The sequence below is a fragment of the Mugil cephalus genome, chromosome 22 (genome assembly GCF_022458985.1).
Source record: "Mugil cephalus isolate CIBA_MC_2020 chromosome 22, CIBA_Mcephalus_1.1, whole genome shotgun sequence".
Lineage (NCBI taxonomy): Eukaryota > Metazoa > Chordata > Actinopteri > Mugiliformes > Mugilidae > Mugil > Mugil cephalus.
The window spans coordinates 2,488,371-2,513,757 of record NC_061791.1 but is presented as its reverse complement, the minus strand read 5'-3'; the positions used below and the strand labels follow the sequence as shown (position 1 = coordinate 2,513,757).

General features: G+C 45.8%; 1 protein-coding gene across 1 annotated transcript in view; it reads left to right on the top strand.

The window, feature by feature from the left end:
* Nucleotides 1-19,817: 19,817 nt before the first annotated feature.
* The window catches only part of celf2 (cugbp, Elav-like family member 2), a 210,693-nt gene continuing 205,123 nt past the window's right edge, over nucleotides 19,818-25,387 (top strand). The window contains exon 1 of the mRNA XM_047575017.1: nucleotides 19,818-20,046. Coding sequence (XP_047430973.1) covers nucleotides 19,994-20,046 — 53 coding nt within the window. The 5' untranslated portion in view covers nucleotides 19,818-19,993. The remainder of the gene's footprint in view (nucleotides 20,047-25,387) is intronic.

The window sequence follows — 25,387 nt, the reverse complement described above, 5'->3', positions numbered from 1 at the left end:
ACAATCATGTGCATAATCACGACGTCGGCGCCACGTTCTCAGCTTGAGCTCAATAACGCCGATATGAGATCGGAGTTTATTGCATTAATCATGTAAACGTTGCTCTTGTGATTAAAGCAGAACTGCTGTTTATTGCTTGTAATTGTATTCGGGTCGGGCTGCGCTCCCAGGAACGACCGCGCTGCCGCATTAATATTTGATGAAGTGACTGTGGATCGGGCTCGGGGAGCTGCTTCCCTCCTTTTATGCGGATCTGGGCCCGCGGTGTCGGAGCTGACCCCTCCAGCAGCGACGCTTCACAAGGGGCGCGTTTGAATGCGTCAAAACTGTTGCTTTTCACAACGTTCTTTTCAATTTCTTCAGTTTTTTTTTTGTTTTTTTTATCAGCGAATCCAATATGGGGCATGAAAGCGCGCTTTAAAGAATCCATACAGAGAAAGAGAAACAGAGGATGCACAAGCTGCACTTTCATCATGTGATACTGGCGGCTTTTAAAAGCCAGAGCCAGCGATGGAAAGACGAGCGAGCGTGTTGTGGAAGGAGGAGACGGATGTACCTTCTTCACATGACCTCGCTCAGCTAAGCTCAGACAGGCCTTAACATGAAGCGCCGTGTTCTTTCCTTTATTCCGCTCTCCCTCCTCATATCAGCCCTCCTGACTTCCCTCGGCTACGACGAGTTTAGAAGCCACTGACTGATCCCTCTAAATGTTCTGAGGATGTGAACTTCAAAAGGTTTTTCGTGCGGATCACTGGAGCTCGGGCGCGTGGCCGCGAATACATCCGCCGATCTCCGCCCGGCGCCGTGTTTCCCTCCACGCCGGCTTAAGATAGGGCGGTGGACGCGTGAGCAGGCTCAAAGGAATCTCGCGTTGTTCATACATGTCGGGACGCTGTCACCGTCGACGTGTGCGACGAGCGTGAAAAAAGAAGGAAATACAAAAAAACGCTGCTTGTGCGATCTGTCATCTGAGGGGGCATCGAAGGTTTTGTGATGCAATTATGCAGAACTCGCTTGAATGCAAATGCTGAGTTGGTCTTTTTTTTTTTTTTTTTTTTCTTGGCGGAGCTCTGACCCGGAGGTTTCTGACAGCTCAGCTTTGGACCCCCTCTCCCCCCTCCCCTCCCCACCACCACTCGTCCTCCCTAATGCCTAATGCATACCACGGCCCCGAGCTCCAATCCAACAGCGTCGCTCTCTGAAGTCACGTGACCACTTCGATTGACTCAGTCCACTGATCCGTGAAGTAGATGGTAGCCATTTTATCCCCCAGCCGTTGGCTCTGTGGTTCATATACACCGATCAGGCATAACATTATGACCGCCTTTCTTCTTCTTTCTTCTTTATTAGCTTGCACCAAGCGCTCGCTGGTCTGCCTGGAGTCCACACAACAAATCCAGCAATGAAAACACACAAAGGTTCACAAATTGTGCTTTGTAACTAAAACAGAAAACACATAAGATTAAATAAAACATAATAATAATCAAACAATAACCAATATAGTCTCAAAAATACAGCACATAAATGATAAATCCATGTACTTATCTATATAGGACTATAGGAATTTATGTTTAAGTAACTTCCTAAAATAAAATCTACTACTGGTCTTGGAAGCACCACATGACCTGTGCTCACTCGTCGAATGTAACATCCACCTGAATATTCTGAAAATCAGTTCCCTAACATTAGCACGGAAAGAGCAATGGAGGACTAATCTAGCTGCTCTATTCTGTACAGTTTTGAGGTTTCTATAAAGATGTTTCTGAACTGCACTCGACCAAATAAACGGACAAATGTTCCAAATGTGACAAATCAAGTGATCGAACATCGTGATTCATAACAGAACATGGAACATAAGCAGAGCATTTCCTTGAACTTGCAATGCCCTTTGCCATCTTCAAAACAGTATGATCAATTTGATCAGACCAGGATAATAAATAAGAAAGACCTGCTCAACTGCAGACAAATTAAGTGCGGTGCCACTGGCAAGACAATTCCTGCACTTCCAGATAAAATGGATTTAGTTTTGGCGATGTTCATTCTTATGTTATTTGTTATTTAACTCAACCTGAAGCTTCTCCCTCAACTCAAATGAAATGGGTAATGAACAGAACAAAGTGGAGTCATCTGCATACTTAATTACATCAGCATATATTTAACAAACTTTTAATGAAAGTGGCACCAAACTACTTCCCTGCGGAACTCCACAAGACATGTTCCCACCGGCAGAAACATTACCATTAATTTTTTTTACGTAGGTAGACTGTGAGTCATCAAAGAATGGACATGGGCCTTCTGAGGGTGTCCTGTGGTGTCTAGCAACAGAATGTATTTAGTGGGGTGGTGGGGGTTGGGGGCTTTTAGAGGAGGGGCCTCTGTGGATCATCCCACATATATTTGTTGAGTTTAGGATTTAATGAATTTGGAGGCCAGGCCAACACCTTGTGCTGTACGTCATGTTGTTTTTTTAGTTGTTTCTAAACCATTTTTGTAGTTGCACCCTGCTGAAGATATTGCTGCTGCCTTGAAGGAGTGTCATTACTATGGGGTGGGGGGGTGGAGGGGGTTGTCTGGTCTGGTCTAGGCGGGTGTTACATGTCTAACTAATGAGGTTTCTCATCAGAACACTGGAAATGGTTTAAATGTCATTTACTCCTCGTGTCCGTCAGTGGTCATATTGTTGTGGCTGATCATAGTAATGGTACGTTTCTGGTTTCTTTCCTTTAAAACCACAACAGCACCGTCTCTTTTTGACTTTAGCGATAATATCATGTCATGAGGCCTCTGGTGATTCCGACAACTATTGTCTCCTTTTCTGTTTTTACCACTGGACCTGTAGTAAATCATAATTAGGAATATGTGCACATGAATTAAAAGGCTGACGGACATTTTTTATTTTTTTTAAAGACTCAATTTTCTGTAATAAATAAATAAGAAACAAATAATCTTCCTAAAAGCCTCCGAAGGCTTTTATTTATTTGTATCCCCCCCAAAAAATAAGTGTTTGGTGCTTTTAAGCGGCAAAACAAAACAAAAAATAATAATAATACAGAATGGTTAGAATTCCAGCGCGGTTCGTAATTCAAGGCCACTTTTGTAGTTGTGTGTGAGTTTTAATTCGATTACAACCGCGTAATAATAAAACGCCGTTAAGAAGGATTCATTAAGTTCACGCGAGGCTGGAATCCTTCGACGGAGGAAGGAACTCGATTAAAAATTCAAAGTATAATCTATAGATATATTCCTTTTTTTTTTTTTTTTTTAATCAGCGCGCTACGTGGAATGCTTTTACTGTTACAGGCTTTCAGAGGAATGTTTTTAAGTGTAAAGTTGTCAAAGGCAAACAGCTTAAAGTCATTATGGGTCCTTGTATTTACAGTCAGAGCTGCAGCAGCAGCAGCAGCAGTGGAGGGGTGGACGGACGGAGGGATGGAGGAGGAGGAGGAGGAGGATGGAGGGGAGGGGAGGAGTGGTGCAAGGTTTTGGAAGCGGCTCAGAAGATTCCTCAACAATGAGAAACAGATGACCGTGTTCTCTCGGGCCACGGTGTCGGCGTGGATGTGTGCGCACATGCTCTCTGCAAACTTCCCTGCCAACACGTCTTGGACGGACGGACGGACGGACGGAGAGACGGACGGAGCCGCGGCCTGCTGCACTTTAGCCAGGTTTTCCTCCTCGCCGCTCAGCTGGATTTGTTTTGCAGATCCTTCCCTCCCCTCCTTCCTTCCTCCCTCTCATCCCTCCATCTCCTCCCTTGCAGCGGGTTCCACAGAGGTGAGTGTGTGTGGGATGGCATCGCCGTGGGACTGACGAGGAAAAGGAGCGATTTTCACTGGCCAGTAAAAAAACCCCGCTCGCGGTTGTCAAGAGCGCTGCCGAATGTTATGAAACAATATCTTGGCAGGCTGTTTTCCCTCCCACCCACTGCTTAGAAGCGAGAAGTCATAGTCTATAAACCGCACATCCAGAGATGATGACATCCCTGGCTCTTATTAGCGCCGTTAGCTTCGTTAGGAGTTTGTTTTTAGCTCCAGTCTGCAGCCTCCCAGTGCACCGCGAGCCCGCTGAAGGCTTGTTTTTGTCATGTTTGGATAATTTGCTCCGTTAGATCACCGAATCGAGAATGACTAAACGGAGCCACTACGCGTTGAATATTTACCTTATTCATCATTTCTTCAACATAACTCTGATTGCACAGTGTAATAGCCAAATTAATAATAAAGCTGCAGGGGGAAGAAGGGAAAAAGAGAAAAAACATCAGAACTTAAATGGCTTAATTCTGTTTGTTGCTCTGAAGACTCTCCGAAGTGGATTGTCTTTATTCTTTTTCGACAAAGTGTTACCTGCTGCTGCACTTGATGTTAATGCAGAATAAAAAAAACAGATAATCCACAGATATTAAAACATTTAATTTGCCACGTCTGGTCATTTACAAAAAGACTAAGTGAAATTTAGCAAGAAATGAGGCTTGGAGGGGCTGCACTAATCAGGCATAACATTATGACACCTTCCTAATACTGTGGAGGTCTCCTTTATGCCTCCAAAACTCTTCTGGGGTCTTCTGAAAGTGTCCTGTGGTGTCTGCAAACAGAATGTAGCTAGTTAGGGCCTTTAGCATAGACTGTACATAAATATGGTGTTGCCAAGCTGATCCCATTTTAACGGGGGTGTGGAGTCTGCACACTTTGCCCCGCCCACACTTCCTCCAGACTCACACTTGCCTCCAAAAGCTATAAAGGAAACATAGACCCCTTCATGTCCTACGTCACAGTGACATCACAACGTTAGTTGGAGGCAAAACAGAGGGAAGATGGAGGCGACACTGTCACTGTCAACCACGAAAATATCGTTTTTCAGTGTTTTTGGTGCCAAAACTGAAAAATCGATCAACTTGAAGTTTTATAAAATACCAGCTACTGACAGTCGTAGACAACTTTGGTTGAATGCGATGAAAAGAAAGGATTGGAGTGAGACAACCAACAACAATGTGCACACTTCATATCTGATAAGATTAATATGTGATGCATCATCAGTTTCAGTCTGAGCAACATTATGGGTAAGAATAAATTGTCACTGAAATTACATTAAGTTACTCATTTAGTAGATTCTTGTTACATGTTAATGCTAACCGCTAGCTAACTCAACATTAGTTGTGTGTTTCAGGGGTGTCCAAGCAGAAGTTGCATTTACCTCCATTGTGGCTCCACTTACTACTTGTAATATCTTCACGTGATAAAGATTATTCTATTGCAAATCTTGCACATGTCCATTCAAGACGTTGGTATAGGTGTCTAACGATTTTTAGCGATTCCTTCAACTTTTCTTTCGTGTAGATGCTGGATTTTCGAACTAGGTACCTGTAAATGTCGGGCCATTGCATGGTGGGCAGTCCTGTCATCTAGGGAGTGATGGACGATTTGAAAAATTACATTAACTTAATCATTATTTGGGGGAATTTTGTTACATGTTAATGCTAATGCTAACAGCTGGCTAACTCAACATTAGTCGTGTGTTTTAGTGGTTGCACTTACTTCTCCTAATTTCTTGGTTGAAGGGGCTTCACTTGATAAAGACACATCAGACTTCGCCCCCTCTGTGTATTAATATATTCTCTAAAATATACATTTTCCTCATCAATTTCTTGCCAAAACAGTTCGTTGTAATATGCTAACCGCTGTTTACAGGCTCCAGCTAAGCCCCGCCCCACAACACTGTGGGGGTGGGGTTTATGAGCTACACTGCAGACCCATTAGGGGTCGCGGCCTCCCAGTTGAAGACCTGTGTATTGAGGTATAAAGCTGCCGTAGAAGTTGGTGGATTCACAGTTTATAACATTCTCAGAGTCAGAAAGCTCAGGGTTTACTCGGATGTTGACAACTTGTTCTTTGATGAAGCAGTTTCCTCTTTTTGACTTCTAAACCTCAGCGAGGCCTTCGCTCCAGAAGGAATCCCCCGCTCCTCCTCTTGCTCCACTCATCCTTCCCTCTGACACACTCACACACGCTATATACAGCATCAGACAAGCCGTAAATATCCCGCCGCTACAGAACCAACGCACCAGCTTCTGACTTGACGCCGCGCCACCTTGAACTAGAAAGAGCCCCGCGGCAGCCTGGGAAATAGAGTGTGCCGGCTCTCGGTGACCTATGCGCAGGCAGCAAACTGAGACGAAGCCGGTGGACTGACCCCCCCGGCGGTGGATGTTTGTGTTCGTCTGCAGCGTGTATGAAAGTAATAAAAGATACAGACATGCACTCTTTTTTCTTTTTTTTTCTTTTTTTTTTTGGAGCGGATGTCTAGTGGCAGTCAGTGTAGGAGGAGAAACATAAAAATATAGTGGAAGGGAGACAGGTGCGTTCACGCTGTATATGTAGGTAGGGAGGGTAGTTATTGGCAGCCGAGCCCTGGAGGCAAAGGTCCACAGATGGGGTTGAGGATTGTTTCCTCCTCGAGTCAAATCTGCGGCTCTTTAATTGGCTGCTGCTCTATCTGACCTCTGACCTTTTAGCACAAATGACCACGGCACCTGAGACATGGAGAGATTTACCGTCAGGTATTGTTTAGCAAAAAGGATTCCCTGGACCACTTTGGGGTGGGGTGGGGTTGGGAGGGGGGGCACTTCTTCAGCCTCTGACATTTGGGGCTTTGTCTGGTGTTTTGCTGCGATATTTGTTGTTTTATTCGCTTCATGAATGGTGTGTGTGTGCAGCAGGAGCAAGAATGAGATTTGACCAGAACAGAAGAGACTGACATTAGCTTTTTATTAACGTCAAAGAAGGTTCAGACCTTTGAAGTTAAGTCTCGTCTTTACCTTCAGCTGCTTGAGCTCAGAACGTTGTCCACATATAAGGTTAAAGAAAAGGGTCTAAAGACAACATGTAAAATAGCTGCCAGAAGTGATGTCATCACAAAAACACCACAACACATCATACTTCGCAACACATCACAACACTTCACGACACCACAACAAATCACAACACCCCGTAACACATCACAACACATCACAAGACAACAAGACAGCACATCACAACACTTCACAACATCACTTCACAACACTTCATAACATCGCAACACATGATAAGACATCACAACACAACAGCATAACACAACCTCACAGGGAAACATCTCAACACAGCATCTCAACATGTCACAACATAACAGCATAAAACAACATCACAGCACAACATCACAACATGTTTCATCACATCACAACAGAACATCACAACACATCACCACATCACAACATGTCACAGTACAACATCGCAACATATCGCATCACAACACAACGTCACAACACATCACAGCGCAATGTCACAACACATCACAACACGTCCCACATCACAAAACAACCCTTCAAAACAACCCGTCACAACACAACATCACAAGACAACACCACAACTTGTCACAACACGTCACAACACATCACCACACTTCACAGCAGTTTACAACACAACACTACAAGACAACATCAGAAACGACACCTCAGAACACTTCACATCACACAACATATTACAACATCACAAGACAACATCACAACACAACGCGTCACAACACATCACCACACTTCACAGCACTTTTACAACACAACACCACAAGACAACATCACAAAACCACAACATGTCACAACACTTCACACCACATCACAACATCACAGCAGTTCACAACATAACATCATAACATAACACAACACGTCACAACATAAGACCACAACACGTCGCAACATAAGAACACAACACGTCACAACACAACATCACAACATAACACAGCGTCACAACACATCATCACAACATAACACAATGTCATGTCAGATCACATCACAACAACGTATTTTAATAAAATTCCCAGTGGTGTATGTGTGGAAGGAAACCAGGCGCTAAGGAGTCACCTCATTAATAACCTCCATACAGTGGAACATGGCGGTGGCAGCATCATGCTGTGGGGATGATTTTCTGTGACAGCGATTGGGAGACGAATGAGGACAGTAGGACAGATGGAAACAGAAAAAAATATATAGAGAGAGAGAGCAATCCTGAGTGAAAACATTTTCTAGAGTGCTCGGAGATCTCAAGCTGGTGACATTTCAACAAGAAAACAACCCCAAACAATCCCAGTGCAGAGGAGAAAAGAATAAAATAAAACGGGAGTGGTTTCAGGGAGACTCTGTGAAAGTGGCCCAGCAAGAAATAGGACACGAAGCCAAAGCAGCAGCGCTCCTCATTGAACCTGGATGAGCCTGAACAATTCAAGAGAAATGGGAGAAGCTTCCAATAAAAATGTTTTACAGCAGGAAGACTTGAGACTGATGACGCCGCCACAGGTTCATCAACTACAGATTCACAACAACACAACACATCATGTCACAACATCACAACACATCACAACACACAACACATCATATCACATCACAACATCACAACACATCACTTCACAACACATCACAACAGAACATCACAACACATGACAACATTGCAGCACATCACAACAACACAACATCACAACATGTCCCAACATCACACAACATTACAACACATGACAACAAACACAACAACATCACAACATGTTACAACATGGAGCATCACAACATATCACAACACCACATCACAACATCACAACACAACACATCACAATATGACAACACATCACAACACAATATCACAACAATTCACAATACATCACACCAGAGCATCACAACAGAACATCACAACACATCATGTTGATGTTGTGACAACACATGACGGCACACAACAACATCACAACATATTACAACACATCGCATCACAACACAAGACAACATACAACACCATCACAACACATCACAACGGAACATCACAACACATCACAATATGACAACACATCACAACATGTCACAACAAATCACAACACATCACAACACATCACAACAGAACAGAACATCACAACACATCACAACATCGCAGCACATCACAACATCACAAGACATCACAACATGTCACAACACAACATCACAACACATCATGAAATCACAACACATCAGACACTTCACAATACAACATCAACACATCACAACACAATATCACAACATGGCAACACATGACAACACGGCATCACAACATCACAACTCAACCATATCACAACACCAAATCATAACACATGTCGGTGTCACAACACATCACAATTGTGTTTTGCTGTATTTAGTTTAGCCTGAAAACAATCTGCACGCAGCCTCACAGTGACACGGTGACAGTCCTGTTAGGGAGACGTTTGTCGTACTTTTCCTGAATTCTACCCTGAAGACGGTGACATTTAAAATTCAGGCTGTGCTCTGCTATTGGCGGCCCTATTTCTAAAAATACCGATATTGGCATCTGCCTTGTAGAAACCCATGTCAGAGCCTGGTTTAGACCCTGTGTGGCTGGCAGCATTATTTTATTCATGATATGAGCGAATCAGTGTGGTGCATAATGCTGTTTAAGCTATTCACACAGAGAAAAGAGATGGAGAGGAAATTGGGTGAACTGCATGAAACGGAGACGCCGGGATAGAGATAGAGGAGGGCTGGAAGGAGTGGGAGTGAGAGACAATGAAATACAGAGGAGGAAATGAAAGAAAGAAGGGAAGAAAGAAAGAGAGAATAAATACGCTGGATACACTGCCAAAGGAGGAAGTGAGAGTGAGAGTACTTCCTGTTAAAGTGTGCCCATCGATTTCCTAACCCCCATGAGAATGTAACAGAGACAACATGAGCTAACACCTCCAACACAGTTCTAAATGTGTTTCGGTAATATTCAGAGGCTCCTAAAGCCAAAACTTTACTTTTACTTTACTTTGAAAGTTGCTCTATGAAGTGACAGACTAATTGGGAGGGGGTGACATCCATTCCCTTCAGTTAACCCGTCCAAGTCATGGCTTTCAATCAGAGATAATTCTTGTAATTTGATAAATGCGCAAGTGCAAATTGTGACATTTAAAGCTCAAGAATTCGTGAACGGAAACCGGAGCCGCACATAACTGATGAGACATTTTAGAAATTTAACAGGTGCCCAAGCCGATAAATAGCATCTTCAAAAGACCAACGATGTGACCTGGTTGTTCCGCGCCAGTTGAATTAATTTTAATGCTTCTATGAGCAAACACTTTAAACTTTTTAGAGCGTTAAATGACTCACAAGGGCGCAAAAGTTAAGGCTAGGTCCAAGGTAGCTGGTTCCTTCCTTCCTCCGAGGCAAAAAAAAAACAAAAACGAAAAACCCACCAGCAGACTAGCAGCCGGCTACCAACTAGCAACCAGCAAGAAGACACCAGCTAACTAGCCTAGCCAACAGCAGCAGGTAAGAAGCAACCAACACTTCTCCCCTCTGCCAAGATTGGAAGTAAAACACTAGGAGACACCAGCTAACTAGCCTAGCCAAATGTATCACGACTTACCGTGCTATGCTACATTCACACTAGCGGTGAACGGGCACGAGCTTCTATGTGTCAACAAGTAGCGACAAGCTGTTGTCCGACATTTGTCGCTAAAGCCCAGCTAGCGTCAACTTCGTCCATCACTTCTCCAATAGTTGTTGTGCGTAATCTTATCCTGCATTTCCTCCACGCTATTGATTTAATTTAATTCTTAAAATATAAATAACATAAATAGAAGCAACTTTAGCAGTAATGGTGCACTCAGAGACCGAGGTCACTGATGGTAACCATGGTTTCAAACAGAAAAGACTGCGAAACCTTGTAACATTGATGCGAATAAGTAGTCTACCATTCTTAATCCTTTTAGTAAACAAAAGAATTGTTTCATGTTTGACGTGTGCAATTATCACTATTTATTCAAATTTTATCGCACAACAGCTTTTAAAACGATAAAAAAAAAGGTAATCATCCAATAACGATCTCAACACGAGAATGATTTCATATTTTAATCATCGGTTTTATAGAGTGCTTTTCTAAATACCCAAAGACTTCTGAAGTAGTACTCAAAGTAGTAATTTGAGGATGATGATAACACAACACTATCACACGAAATGCATGGATGTGGAAAATAACTTCATGGAAAATGAGCACATAAATTATTAGGAATGGTGCATTGTATGTTGCCGTATAAAAATAAGCTTCAGGGTGGCGCCACTGCTGCATGTAAACCTGACCATCACAGTTTATAAAACTAAAGGTTCCCAGGGTTAACCTTTGATATTTTGTAAAAAATGATTGACCCCATGTATGGAAAACTCGGACACTGATACAAAATATGCATTTAAAAAATAAAAATCAAAAAATAATTAAATTAAATTAAATTAAAAAGAAAAATATTGCAACAATTAGACACAAATCCAAATGGATACAAGTCAAAGTTATTTGAAGAATATTTGAAACATTAAATGGTAAAGATTTAAAATTACAAAGCTATTTAATATACTGCAAATATTCACTACAAGGAATACAGAAATTCTGTGCATCACGCTGACACTGGTCTCAGATGAACCCAGATGGAGCAGTGGAGCTGTAACAGGTGCATCCGTATGAATGTGAATTAACCTAAAAGCAACATAATTAAGACATAATTATCTAGATATACTTGAATTACGTTTGTGTTTTTGATGTTCTGTAGTTTTCTGCCCACACACACACTCGTGTGTGGGAAACAAAGACGCCTAGAAATCAGGAGAATCTTCTCCAAACCTCTCACAGACGATCTTCAGGTCCGTGATTCTAAAGCGACGTGACCCCGTTCTTCACGCTGTTATTAGCTCTCTCTCCGTTCCCACATCTCAGGTTATTCAGTTCGTCCTCGACGTTCCTTCCTTCACCCCCGAACCTTTGGCCTCCTCCCTGCCCTCCCCCCCTCCCTCCGTAACCTGATTCAGGCACCTCTCAGGTGATGATTACCTATCGATCACCAGTTCCCACAATCATTTGGTCAATGCTCTAATTGCGGTTTCTCTCTGTGCGGGCCGCGCGGGGAGGGGTATCGATCATCAGCTAATGAGAGATGTTGGGCAGGGAAGAGGCCTGCTCTAAAAAAAAAATAAAAAAGACGACTGTATATGAGCGCTAGCCCTCCTCCTCCTCTTCCTCCTCCTCTATTCAATGTTCTCGTTGCCATCATTCTTGCATCTTGCCTTCATTATAGCCCACGCAGTATTGGCCTTAAGTCAGCTCCATCAACATCCACACAAGGATTTATGTAATTGGTAGAAACCTGTGAGTGAGCCACGATTTAAAGTCCAACAAAATGTTATTTATTATCGCTTTTTTTTTTTTTTTTTTGCATAATGAGAAGCGAGTTTTAGTATTTAAACTTTAGCTTTTGAGCATCCGAGTGGACAGATCGTCGTCGTGGCGACTGAGCCACCGGTGCAGAAATCCGCTTGAAGCTTCAGGAATCTGCAGGAAACAAGCATCACTTTCTTGGAGTTCACATTTGGAAACCAGCCACGTAGCGTCGGGGGTGTGCCGCCATGGCAAAAGCTATCTGGAGGAAGAGGTCATTAATTTAAGATCAGTGACAAGAGCGGCTCATTAACATGCACACGCGCCGGACAGGATTATTCGTCTGCAGGGTGGGCTGCGGAATATTTTACAGGTGGATTCTGCACCAGCGTCAGATCTGTCACATCAAAGGATGAACTGCTTGTAGATCTGTGCATCATTGTTTTTTTTATTAATTTACCCAATGATGGACAGTATCGGCTAAATCTGACTCTGAGGAGCGGCAAACTGCGCCAGAGACGGAAGGACCAAAAAAAGCCCTGGGTCCAGACCACGGAGGCCGATGGATGGAGGGGAAGAAATGGGCCACATGAGATCGCTGGACTACAAGATGGATGAGTTGGCGGCCTCAGCGAGGAGTCGGCCAGACCTGTGTGTGAGCGCAGTGTTATTTCACAGAGACCATCAGTCCCATCAACAGCTCGCAGACAGTTCAGGCAGACAGGAACAAGTCAGATATTGAACTGTGGCGTGATTTATAGAGCAGATATGTACGAAGAATTGATTCCAGTCGGCCCTTCTTCTTTTTTTTTCTTTTTTTTTTTGTCTTATCGTGCGCTCGTTGAGAGTTTTCTGACTTCCTGCTGTTGTTAGGAAGAAGAAAGTCAAGTCCAAGAAAAGAAGAAGGAATCTGGGTTTGCCAAAGCAAAAACTAAAGACAGTATCATGACAGTAGGTTTGTTGCCAATGTTGTATCCCGGCAACCAGTGAGTGTGAGTCCTTCTTATTGCTTATAGATCGGAGGAAACATGAAGACTAAACGCTTCAACCATCGGGGTGTTGAGTTCCCTTCAGCAACCACCAAATTAATGATGATGATGCTACTTTCTAGCAGTATTTTTATCTTCTGCTTTGTGGTCGTAAACACGCACCAGTCTGACATAACATTATGACCACTTTCCTAATATTGCGTAAGTCTCCAAAACACTTGTGACTCTTCAGAGAATGGACCATCAAGGACTCTCATTGCTATGGGGTGGGGGTGTGGGGGGGTGACTGGCCCGGTCTGGTCTGGTCTGGTCTGGTCTAGGTGGGTGCTACATGGCAGATGGAAAACAAAAAAGGTTCCCAGCAGAACCTTGGTCACAGGAAGGTCAATGGTATCTACTTCCCCTGTCAGTGGTTTTAATGTTGTGGCTGATCGTTGTACAAGAGGGTTACCGGGGCAACCAGAGTTTGGAGCAGCGGTGACCAAGACGACGCCTTCCTTATATGTCGTCATCTCAGCGGCTGAAGACCGTGTCCCTCTCATGCTAAAAACGCTTAAGGCGAATGTTTAATAATGAAAGTAAAACGCTTCCTCTTCTGCAGACGTCTTCGTGTCGTTTTCCCGTCCTCCCTTTCACTTTCACTTCCTCCCGTCCTCTCGGCGAAGCGAGTGGGCAGCGCATCGATTTCTCAGCCAACTTGTGCGGCTCTTTCTTTCTCCCTTTCACCCCCACAGACACAAACCGACGGAGAAGTTGATTAGGAGCAGCTCTAAATATATCCACCTCCTCCTCCTCCTCTTCTTTTTTTTTTTTTTTTTTTCCTCCTTCTCCTTCCTCTTTCTCGCTCGCTCCCTCACCCACTCGCTCTCCCACACCAGGTTCAGCCGCTCGCTCGCCAACATTTCCTCGCGCCCGGCTCGCCTGGACGTTCCTCTGCCAAGCGCTTTCTCTTCCTCTCTCCGGCTTCCTTTCCACATCATTTCTCACCCCCCTCCCTCAAAAAAAACAAAAAAAAAAACAAAAAAAACACTGATAGAGAGAAGGCTCCGGGTTTGGCTGAAAATCATATGATAATTTAACAATTTGGGGAATGATTGGTGAAATTTTGGGTCCATTTCTGCGAGTCTTGAGGGAAATAGATGCCAGTGTTTGGACGACGGGGAATATCACGCGCTGCTATCTGCTCTCTGCCAACACACAAACCCCAGCTACGTATATTCTCACTTTATTTTTCTAATGCGTGACTCACCTGAACAAACACCCACAAACACATGTGTGCGAGAGTACATGCAACAAGGCAGCGCACACACGAGGAAGCAACACTTAGTCAGTTTCACAGCTTTTTACATAAAAACACAAATAACGCTGAAAGCCTCTGGCCTGTTTCGGAGTTTTTATTTATTTATTTATTTATTTATTCTGGATATTATGACGGCACAAAAGCAACTTTTTTTTTTTCCTCTGGCAAAGAGTGTGATCACAGTTTGCAATAAATAAAACTCTAACAAGTAGTTTTATGTGACCGGTGCCAAGTTGTGCAGGACATGCTGCGACTCCTGCAAGGAATCTTTGCTGGAACACATTTGTTCTTGCATTATCTGATTTTTTTATGGTTGTTGACTCGTCAGACTGACTCGCTCTGTGAAAACTCAAATGCTAGTCGGTGCCCGTTGCAAAAATTACCACTTTACTTCTTGTACTTCTCTTCTAACAATGCAGACATACGTAATGTTCGTATCTCCAAACCTCCCCCGTTAACTTTCCTCCATGTGTTCCATCGTTATTCATCTAAAACGATCAATTCGTAAAAACTGCGGAGACGGAGAAGCATCCGGAAATACGCTGCTAGTTGCATTTCTGGGGAGGTGCACGTCAGGTTGTGGCGTCAAGCTCGTTACGTAGATAAATTCGTTCTCAACACATCAACCGGGCAGAGCATTCTTCTCGTGTGGTGTCTGGCTGACATTTCGTGACTGGACGTGGGCGCGGTTAATGCGGAAAAGTGGAACTGCGAGCGACCCAGATGCTACGTCCACACGCACCAAAACAACCTTGTTTTTCTCTGATTTTCCTTGATATTGAAGAATTTCCTAAACACGAATCCATCACAAAACTGCATGTAGTTGTAGAAAGGCTGTTGTACACATCTCAGGCCTATGTGGGGCGCTGTTTCTGCTACAGAACTTAACCAAAAAAAAAGAAGAAGACGAGCATGCACATCACACATACAGTCCGGACTGCAGTCTGTCATCCTCTAACAAGAGTCAATATCTGATGCAACACCATCACCAGCCTGTAGCCTGTAGCCACCATCTCCTACATCTCCCACAATGCTTAGGGTGCATGGTGCAGTGGGAGGGACCTGACGAGGACTTCCTGGGAGTTTGGCACTTGAGTTTTTCAGGAAGTATAAATGACCAGGTCAGATCGAACTTTGTTCTTGCAAGAAGCAAAAACAACTCTCCTGTTTGTTGGTGAGTGAGTATGAAGCTGTAGTTCTGGGTGGATGAGGAGGCTCAAACTGAGCATTAAAAAGTCCAGTAATCGTCCATTTAGCTCCGTTGTTCTTCACCACGTAGATGCTGCCTTGGTCTGCAGGTCGGTGCTGAGGAGGCGTCTTACAGTGGAATCTCAGATCTTATCCAGGTGAAGCGAAATGTTACGCTGAGCCCCGTAGATATGAAGGCTCCTTAAACCGGCTTTAAAGGCTACAAATGGCAAAAGATGCTTTAAAGTAAAAGATGATGCACTCGGTAAATGTTGTTCATAAAAAATTAAAACCAGAGGGAGATGGATGGAGCACCCGGCACCCGGGGAGGAGGGTGCGTGAACTGTCAGACCTGTGGTGTGAACGGAGATCAGTTAAGATGCTGCAGATATGAAGGCTCCAGATGTTTGCTCTGCTGTCGTCCGTACTGGAGGTAAACACGACGCACTGAGGCGGCGTGGGACAAACAAACACACAAACAAACAAGCTCATCGGGCCGACTCCACCGGGCACGTGCGAGCCACTTTGCCTTTGCCCCCCCCACTCCCCTTCCAAACGCTGCTGCTGCTGCTGAGAACCTGCCGCTCATTGTGTGAAAGCGGCGGTGGGGGGGTGAGGGGGGGGGGCTCTCGTAAACGAAGCATCTTCCAGACAATGAGCACGTGGGCGGATGGCTTTAGGCACATTTGACAGGATCAAATGACTTGCACAGAAAAGAAAATTCTGTCGTTTATGAAATAATCCCCCCATACTTATTTCATCCACATCCTCTCCTCTGCTTATTTTCTTGCCTCCGTTAAAATGGATTGAGGTAAAATGGGAATCTGTATTCAGTGGGTGGCTCTAAGACACACCGACTTTGTTTAGATTTCAAATGCACATCACACACGCATGATGACATAAAACCTGAAGGCTTGTCGTCAGATGTGCCCGATTTTGTCAAATAAAGCAGCTGGAGGAGACGCGAGGTGTTTATCACGCTGATATTGTTTTGGCTCTGCCTCTGTACATGTGCTTTTGTCGCACTGACTGTAGTTCACATGAACGTGTGCTGCTGCCTATGAGCCAATAACAGTTTATTTTTTCTTGCTTTTAATACTTTGCTGAATAATGAGACTGGAGTTCAAACGTGCGCTGACGGTTCACTCAGAGGCAGCTGACTGTGATCATTAGCGTGAATCGTTTTTTTTTGTCTTCCTCACACTTTTCTAACCCCCTCTTCTACCAATGTTTACGTGATAAGAGGTCAAACGGGCTTGTGCATGCAGTGCACTATGTTTCATCATCGTTACAGCGCCCTCTACTGGTGGTGGCTATTGTGAGGTTGCATCGAAATTGAACTCGGAAGTCAAAATTTTTGAATTTTTAAAAGTTGGGCTAACTAAATCCAAGATGGCTGCCCTGTTCGTAAACATCGAACGATTTTTGTCTCAATAGTTTATTTCACAATTTTTTAATTAAGGTTTTAAATTCTGCATAATTAAGGGCGTTTCCCGCTTTGAGTGACAGGTGGAAGCCTGAGCTAACAGGTAGTGGAGAGTTGAGTGGGCGTGTCTCAACATCCAGGCTGCTTTAGCCCCGCCCCAACACGACTCCCATGTCCATATTTGGAATATATGAGCGTGGGCGGAGTAAAGTTCATCCATTATGGAGACCGTAGGCTCCGCCCACTTCGGGCTACATTTTCACAGTTCAGAATCCAGTGGGTGACGTCACAGTGGGTTTGTCCATAGTATAAACAGTTATTGGTCAACATCATAGACTGTAGCAAAAGTAGACGCCATGACAGCTCCTCAACAGTGCAGCCAAAGCATGCAGAGCTCCCCCTGGTGGCCGGCTGCAGAATAGAAAAACACTAAAGTGCTCGTCAAAAATATTTTCTTCAGAGATGGTTTCTGTTATTTTCATAGAATGTTGATGCAAGTTCACATTTTTCCTGAGAAGTCTGTTTTATTTAGTTATTGGATGCTATAAAAATAGTGACATCACGACGCTGTCAACCACTCCGTGACACGGTCTCACTGGAGAGCAGGGAAACAAAATTAAAAATAATTTCTTTGTAACTGTAAATATTGATGTTAAAAAGAAAAGGATTTTATTGCTTAAGTTTAACTTCAGATCTGATGCACATTTCGGTCTCTGGAGGCAAACGTCTAAGCTTTGTATACCCGCCCTCCACCCCAACCACCTCCCTGTGCGACGTACTGTCAGCTAATATTCAGTGACTGGGATGAACCTGTACTAAGAGAATGTAATTTAAAGGCGGTAAGATTTATTTGTATTTGTTGTATTTTCTGAAGTCTTTTCCACAAACACTTAATGTGAAGTTTTTTTCTCTCCTGTGGTAAAACGAATCCACATTTTAATGTTTAATGCAGTTTGAGGATTTTCTCAGACTTGTGCAAACTCATATACAGTAACGACAAACTGACCAATCAAAGAATGTTAGCAATGTTAGCTTTTATGGTTAGAACCAAGCAGGACTTCATTCTTCTCAGCGTTGCTTCGATGTGCGTGAAGCTTTATTCATTTTGTCTTTAAAAATAGTTTGCGGATGATAATTAAAACGCTCCTGTCGTCTCGCTCCTCCGTGGTCTCGTGCAGGGAGGTGTTTCGATGCACCGCTAACTTACAGATTCACAGACGCCTCCTCGGAGGCGCCGGGCCTGATCACCCTGCAGAAATTAGAACTATGCAGAGGAGAACGTAAGCTCTATTTGATCTGTCTCTGGTTTATATGTGAGCCTGTGTGTCTATATGAGCATGAGGGACGGAAATAGAGACAGAGGAAGAGGAGCGAGATGCTGTCAAGTCTCTCTCCATCCTCCTCCTCCTCCTCCTCCTCTGTGAAGCAGATGTCCAATTGAGTCTATTTAAAGCCAGTGCAGTATAGCTGCTGAAGCCGAGAGCGCCCGGCTGCAGCGCCGCGTTGCTGCTCCGTCGTACCGACAGCGTCACTGAACACCGCAGCTCGAATTGTCTGCGTTCGCTTCGGCTTGTGGACGTGACCTCGGAGCTCGACGTTGCCGCCGGAGCCCAACTTTCTCTCAGAACCCAAAAGGAGCCGAGATGAGGCTGAAACCAGGCGGAGGCCGCGTCTCACACCGAAAGTGTCTAAAATTAAAGCAGCGCGGCGGCTTCCTGTCAAACTGGCCGTTATCTGTGATCACAAACCCCTGAAAACGACAAACCAGGTCGTGTCCCACTCTGTTCTGCTGCTCCCCCCCCCCACCCAGACAATTATCTGTAACAGCCCTAACACCGCTTTCCTCTGCTTCCTCCCCTTCTTCTTCTACTGTTTCGTCATCGGGGGACTCATGTGTTCCTTCCCCGGCGAGCAAACACATAGCTGGGACTTGGGAGCCCGTTGCCTTGTCATTCTTCGGCACGGATGACGCATCTGCTGCCATGTCGGAGGGGAGGGGAGGGGAGAAAGAGAGAAACAACAGTTATCAACAGGATGTGGTGGTGGTGTCAGACAGGAAGTCAGCGCTGACAGAGGGGGGAGAGAGGGAGGGGGAGGGAGGAGGGGGAGGGGGGCGCAGAGATCGAGATGCTCTGCAGGGGTGCGCTGATGCCTCCAACACATTTCACAACACTCCTCTGTCAATTAGATCTCAGCTGCAGAAGATCTGGCATCTGGTCGCTTCGTAGGAAATAACATCATTTCTTTAAGGCTCAGTTGCAAGTGAATGTAAAAAAAAAAAACAGGATCAACTACTTTTTTTTTTCTTTTCTTTTTTTTTAGAGGCAGCAGGTGAATGATTTCACGTGCTCTTAAAGCAACAAGTGCAGAAGTGGGATTTGTCGCTGGGGATTTGCCTCAACGGACGCGTTGTATTTGTTTAAAAATCAACTTTTATTTTATTTGTTCTTAGGTTTTAACACCCCCCCCCCCCCCCCCCCCCCAAAAAAAAGAAAAAAAAGTCTGACCCTTTTTTTTAATAAAAGAATACATAAAAACAACAAAAGAACTAATCACGGCTGATTGATTCCCTCCTCTACTGTACATCTCTGCATTTCCAGCAGCAGCCTGTCTGTGAAGGAAGGAACGGAGGAAGCTGTGAGACGCGTCTGCAGAGCGCAGGCTTTGTACAGGAGGGGGCGGAGAGAGAGAACGAGAGAGAGAGAGAGAGAGAGGGAGAGAGAGAGAGAGAAGGGGAGAGAGAGAGAGAGAGCTGTGACAGCGCTCATCACCCACTGAACAACCAGGACGGGTTGCATCCGAGCAATCGCTGTCATTCGCAGACGGAGTTTACAGCCTTTGCGCCGCTTTTTCTTTCGATCTTTTTCTGCCGCACCCCCTCCCTCTCCCGGTGCTGCCCAGCCAGTCGACCATGGTTTCTATAATTTCAGACCTGGACCCTCTGAAAAGCTGGAACGTGTTAAGGTAAGAAGCGCCCGGTCCGTTTCTCCACAGCCTCGCTGTTGTGAACGAGGGGGGGAGTGATAGCAGAGAGAGCGAGAGAGAGAGAGAGAAGGGGAGCGGAGACAGAAGTGCGTTTTTTTTTTTTTTTTTTTTTTGGTTTGTTTGTTGTTGTTGTCGTTTTTTTTGTTTTTTAAAGGGGAATAAGGGTGGGACGCGGCGCAGGCAGGAGGGTCGCCGCACTAGCGGCGCCGCGGTGCGTAATTACGCACGGTTTTTTCGCCTCTCGGCTCTGATCGGCTCGCAGGCTGCGAGCGCGGCGCTCTCTCGACTTTCTGAGCTCCTCTTCCTCTTCTCCGCTCTGTCATGAGGCTGACGCATGCGAGCTGCTGTGTCCGCGTACATCTCATTAACCTCTGGTGCTGCCCCGCGCGGCGCCTCATCACCACCGCCATCACTCCCAAACTTCGTCCGTTCCAGCCTGGAAGTAAGAATAACACTCATATATCTGCCCCCCCCCGCCCCCCTCAAACACACACACACACACACACACACACACCATCACTACCACTATCACCCCGCCCTCCCCTCTTCTTAACCCTCCCCCCTCTCCCCCCCCATACACACACATGCTGATTTGGCCCCTCCAAACGCTGACTCGCCTGCCGCTGCCAGGAGAAGTCCGCCCCTCCAGGAATTTATCTTGAAACATTTACTCATGGCTGATTGCCTGCTCCAGCGCCGCTTTTAGAGAACATTAAATTTTATCTCAAGAGCTGCAAAACATGTTTTCCTCCGGCGCCGCTCCAGCAACACGGCTGCTTATTTCTCGGGAGGCGCCCCCCCCCCTCTTCTCCCGATACAAATTTGATTGACCGGAGCCTCCGGTGGGGTCAAAGGTCACACTTCTCCACCTTTCCCTCGACTTGACGGAGCGCTCTCCCCCCTTTTTTTGTCAAACAGCTATTAGACTCACAGGCAGGACACGGGGCTCTATCTCAGACCTGCAAATCACTATGAATACATTCACTGTCATTAAGCATCTCGCCAGAAAAGCCTATGAATTTAAAGGCTGGAATTTAAAAGGCCTTGTCCCTGAATATTTCAGCCATTTGATAAATAAGTCATTATTCCCTCGACAGACTGCAGCAGCGGGGACTATCGCAAATTCTATTTTGGAGCCGGAGAGAGGAGACAGAACCCTCAAGACCCTCAAATTATTCTTTTAATGCTGCCTCTCCCCTCTTTTATCATCTCTATCCCCCCGCTGCCCTCCATCCCACCATCATTATCCCCAAATCCAAAATAGAAAATGAGTGGAGTAATGTAGAGCAGGCGTATTTCGGTGAACTGCTGATGGACGAAGTGGGATGGAGGGGGGGGGGTAAATGATGTCATTCCCAAACAGGCGGTGATGACCGTTCAGACGGAGAAATGGGGCACGCGGCTGACCTGACACTCACTCATAAATAGAGTTTCCCTGCGGACGCGCTCCCTCCTCTCGGCTCGGTCTACTTCCTGAACGGGGACAGATCTCCGGGCGGCGCATTTAGCTCGCCCGAGTTATCAACCGACGGCCCCCGGCCTCGTCCCCGGCCCCGGCGGCCATGTTTGCTCAACAGGTGAAGAGTCGAAGGTCGGCGGCGGGTGTTAATTTTCAATACGGCTGAATATTATCACGCAAACAAGGACATTTCATTTTCACCGAGTGAGGAAAAGAAGGAAGGAAGAGGAGCGCCCCCCCCCCCGTCTCCTGACTCTTCCCTTTATTAAACCTTTGTTCTTCCAGATTAGCGGCAGGAGCAGCTGTCCCTCTCCGAAGAAGCCGCGTCTTAATAAAGACCCGTCACTCACGCTCTCTCTCGGGGTCTCGCACACTTTCGCTCGCTTGCTCGCCAGCGGCCGAGGAGGCGCTCTCGTCGAAACCCGGGCGCGATAATGAAGCACCTCGGCCGGCGTCCTCTCTGCGCCCCCCTAATGAGACTCGCCTCCTTTGGTCGCAAACAAGCACACACCCGCTCAGCTTTCGGCTGGTTCTTCCTAACTCTGCCACGGCGCCGAAGCTGTCGCGTCTGGAAGAGCTGGAGCTGCTGGAGCAGATAGACCTCGGAGCCGTGACACAGTCAGACAGCACGATGTGCACATTAGCACAATTAGCTGATTAATGCGGGTCTAAGGAATTTGATTTCGCTTAAATTCAATACGGGGTTAAGGCGAGTGGTAAGTGTATGTGTGTGTGTGTGTGTGCACGGTGTTATCTGATCATCAGCAGGGCGTGTCTGCTCCGCTGCATCCACTATCTCCCTCGACATCATATACACTGTGTCAGCACACACACACACACACACACACACACACACTCCATGGATGATGCTAGAAACCCGTCCGTGCCTCTCACTGTGCACGTCATATATCTGAAGTGCAGTTCAGTTGTTCCATAATGAGAAACAGCATGCATATTAATTCCATCTGATTATATCCAGCTACCACACACACACACACACACACGCAAAGGCGAGGTGTGTTCTGTATTCAATTACGAGGAGGGGGGAGAACTTGGGTTTTTATTCTATTAACATCTGGGTAAACCGTCGATACTCGCGGACGAGAACTCAGAGACACGTTTTAAAGTTTGTTTCCGGCGCTGATTTGAAAACTGAGCGAGTTCTCGCACAGGTGTGTGAGGCGAGGAGGGCAGAGAGTGAGTTAAATGGTGGTGGTGGTGGTGGTGGTGGCGGCGTCTTGACCTTTGACCCCTCTGTGTTGGTTTTAATTAATCCACTTAAAGAGTCGCTCCGCTTGCATTACGCATCGCTTTGTGTCCCGCCGGACCCGGAGGAGAGGCGCAAATCCATCTGCCTAATTACCAAGACCGCTGTTTGAGTCTCTAAATCCCCTCTGATAGAGTGTGTGTGTGTGTGTGTGTGTGTGTGTGTGTGTGTGTGTTCCATCTATACCCTCTCCAGCGTTCAGGATTAGAACCGGTTTCAGCTGAAGCGTCGCATTTCGCAAAGCGGCAGCAGATATTTTTAAACGGGAGCGGAAACCGGGGGAATCGAGCGTCGCTTCCGTTCCGTCGAGGTGACGGCGGCGGCAGCAGCATCAGCCTCCTCCCCCGGAGTTCGAGGTGCGTCGAAGCGACGCCGCCGCCGTTTTCGGTCACGTGACGTCCTAACGAGACACGTCCAGGGCCTCCCTACCCTTGACGTAGATGGGGGTCGGAGCTCGTCGATCGGGTCGAGTCGCGCTTTCATATTTTTATTTGTGACGTAAAGACACTTTTTTTGAGCTTCCGTCGTTTTTTTGTAATTTTTTGCCAAAAAAATGAAGCGGAGACGACGTCGCGTCAAGTTCAAATAAAAGCGGGGAGGACGGGGGGGGGGCTCGACGTGCCGTAGGGGGGCGGGGCCTCTGCACTGTCAATCAAGGCTTTGTCGCGGCGCGGAAAAACAATACAGTGGAGTGACGGAGGCGATCGGAAAGGGAGAAGGAAAGAAGGAAAGAAGGAAGGGAGGGAGAGTCGAGCTCCTTCACACCCCCCCCCCCCCCCCCCCCCCCACCTCCCCCACCTCCCCCTCCTCCCCCTCCTCCTCCATGTTCCCCGGAATCAGCAAGAGATAATTACACAGTGGAGACAGGAGTGCGTCACCAGAAACACAAAAGAGATGGAGGAGAGAGGACAGAGAGGGGAGAAGGTGACTGAGAGGAAGGTCTGGAAACGGGAGCAGACGAGACTCAGTGTCTTTTCACTTTTAGCTGAAACATCCTGGAATTTAAGATGCTAAAACGCTCATAATCTCGGCCGCGGCGGAGGAATTTGTGGCCAAAGAAATGAGCTTTCCTCGAGATAATTACACAGTTGAGACGCAGGAGGAAGGATGACAGAGAGAGGGAAGGTGACTGGGAAAAAAAAAAAGAAAAAAAAAGCTCCTGTAGGCGACGGATAAATCCGGCAATTTCGGATGCAGAACGTTGACGATGTGATCTCGGTCCCCGCTGTGGAATTCGCGGTCAAACGTTCTCTTCTTCCTCTAGATAATTGTGTCGTTTTAGTGGAAAAAGCTGCAGCAACGAAATGAACCAAAGAGTCGCTCCTTCTGGGTGTGTGTTAGAGAAATGTTGTACATTTCATTAAAAAAAAAAAAAAAAAATCAGAGAATTTAAGTTGCAAAATGTTCTCCCTTATGTTTTTTTTTTTGTTGTTGTTATTTTTTTAACACACACACACACACACTGTGTTTTCCGCAGTAACTGGACGGATTAAACATTTAAAAAGCATCAAAACATGTAAGAGTTGCTCCCGTGCGTCCTCCCGCCGCCAGAGCCCGAGCATTGTTCTGCTTTTACAAGGCTGCATCACTCTGAGGCTTTTAAACAGCGTGTTCACAGGTTACACAGTGTGTGTGTGTCTGTGTGTGTGTGTGTGTGTTTGTGCGTCCTTGTGTGTGTGTGTGTGTGTGTGTGTGTGTGTGTTGACTCTCTGTTCCCGTCCCGTCCTCTGCATTTGTTGGCGGATTCGTGCAAGGCGTACGCCTCGTTTGATTCCTTCCTAAAGTAAGATTACCTACCGCAGGCTTGCAGATCACACACACACACACACACAGAAACACACAAACACACACACACACAGAGGACAACAATGCCTGCACCTTTAATGTTATTTTTGACTAAAACAAGTGTCGCTGCCTGTCATGGAATATGCAGGAGCCTGCTTCTTTTTTCTTTTCCTTTTTTTTTTTTTTTTTTGTTTTTATTTTTGTTTCCTCCCGACAAAGATCAGCTTAGTCAACAGCAGCCGCAGGGATTTAAATCACAACTGTAACACACACCTCACATGACGCGCGCCTCGTGTTGCTTGCGTTGTTTTCGTGTTGCGAGGACGGTTTTCCAGCGCTTAAATAATGTGAGGCTGGTTCAGGCGATGGTGGTGACGGTTCACGGCTGATGAGGATCGATGGAAATCTTCTCAAGTGATGGAGAGACGGCTTTGTGTGTGTGTGTGTGTGTGTGTGTGTGTGTGTGTGTGTGTGTGTGTGTGTGTGTGTGTGTGTGTGTGTGTGTTTGCAGATAACACGTAATCAGCCAGCATGAACCAATATCTCTCGTCCATATCTCTCGTCCTTCCTTTTATTTCTAACGTCTTGTTTTTTTATATACAGCTGCCTTTCTTCTCTTTTTCTTTTTAGTTCGATTTGCGTTAATTTTACTGTTGCAGCTTCTGCACCGATGCATGCACGCACACACAAAGACGTGTTTCTGTCTTTGCCAGGACCCTACGTTGACATAATGCATTCCTTGCAGGGGTGCACTGTCAGAACAGGCACAACAAGCAAATGTTTGGGGCCCCGTGGAGATGGTGTAATTT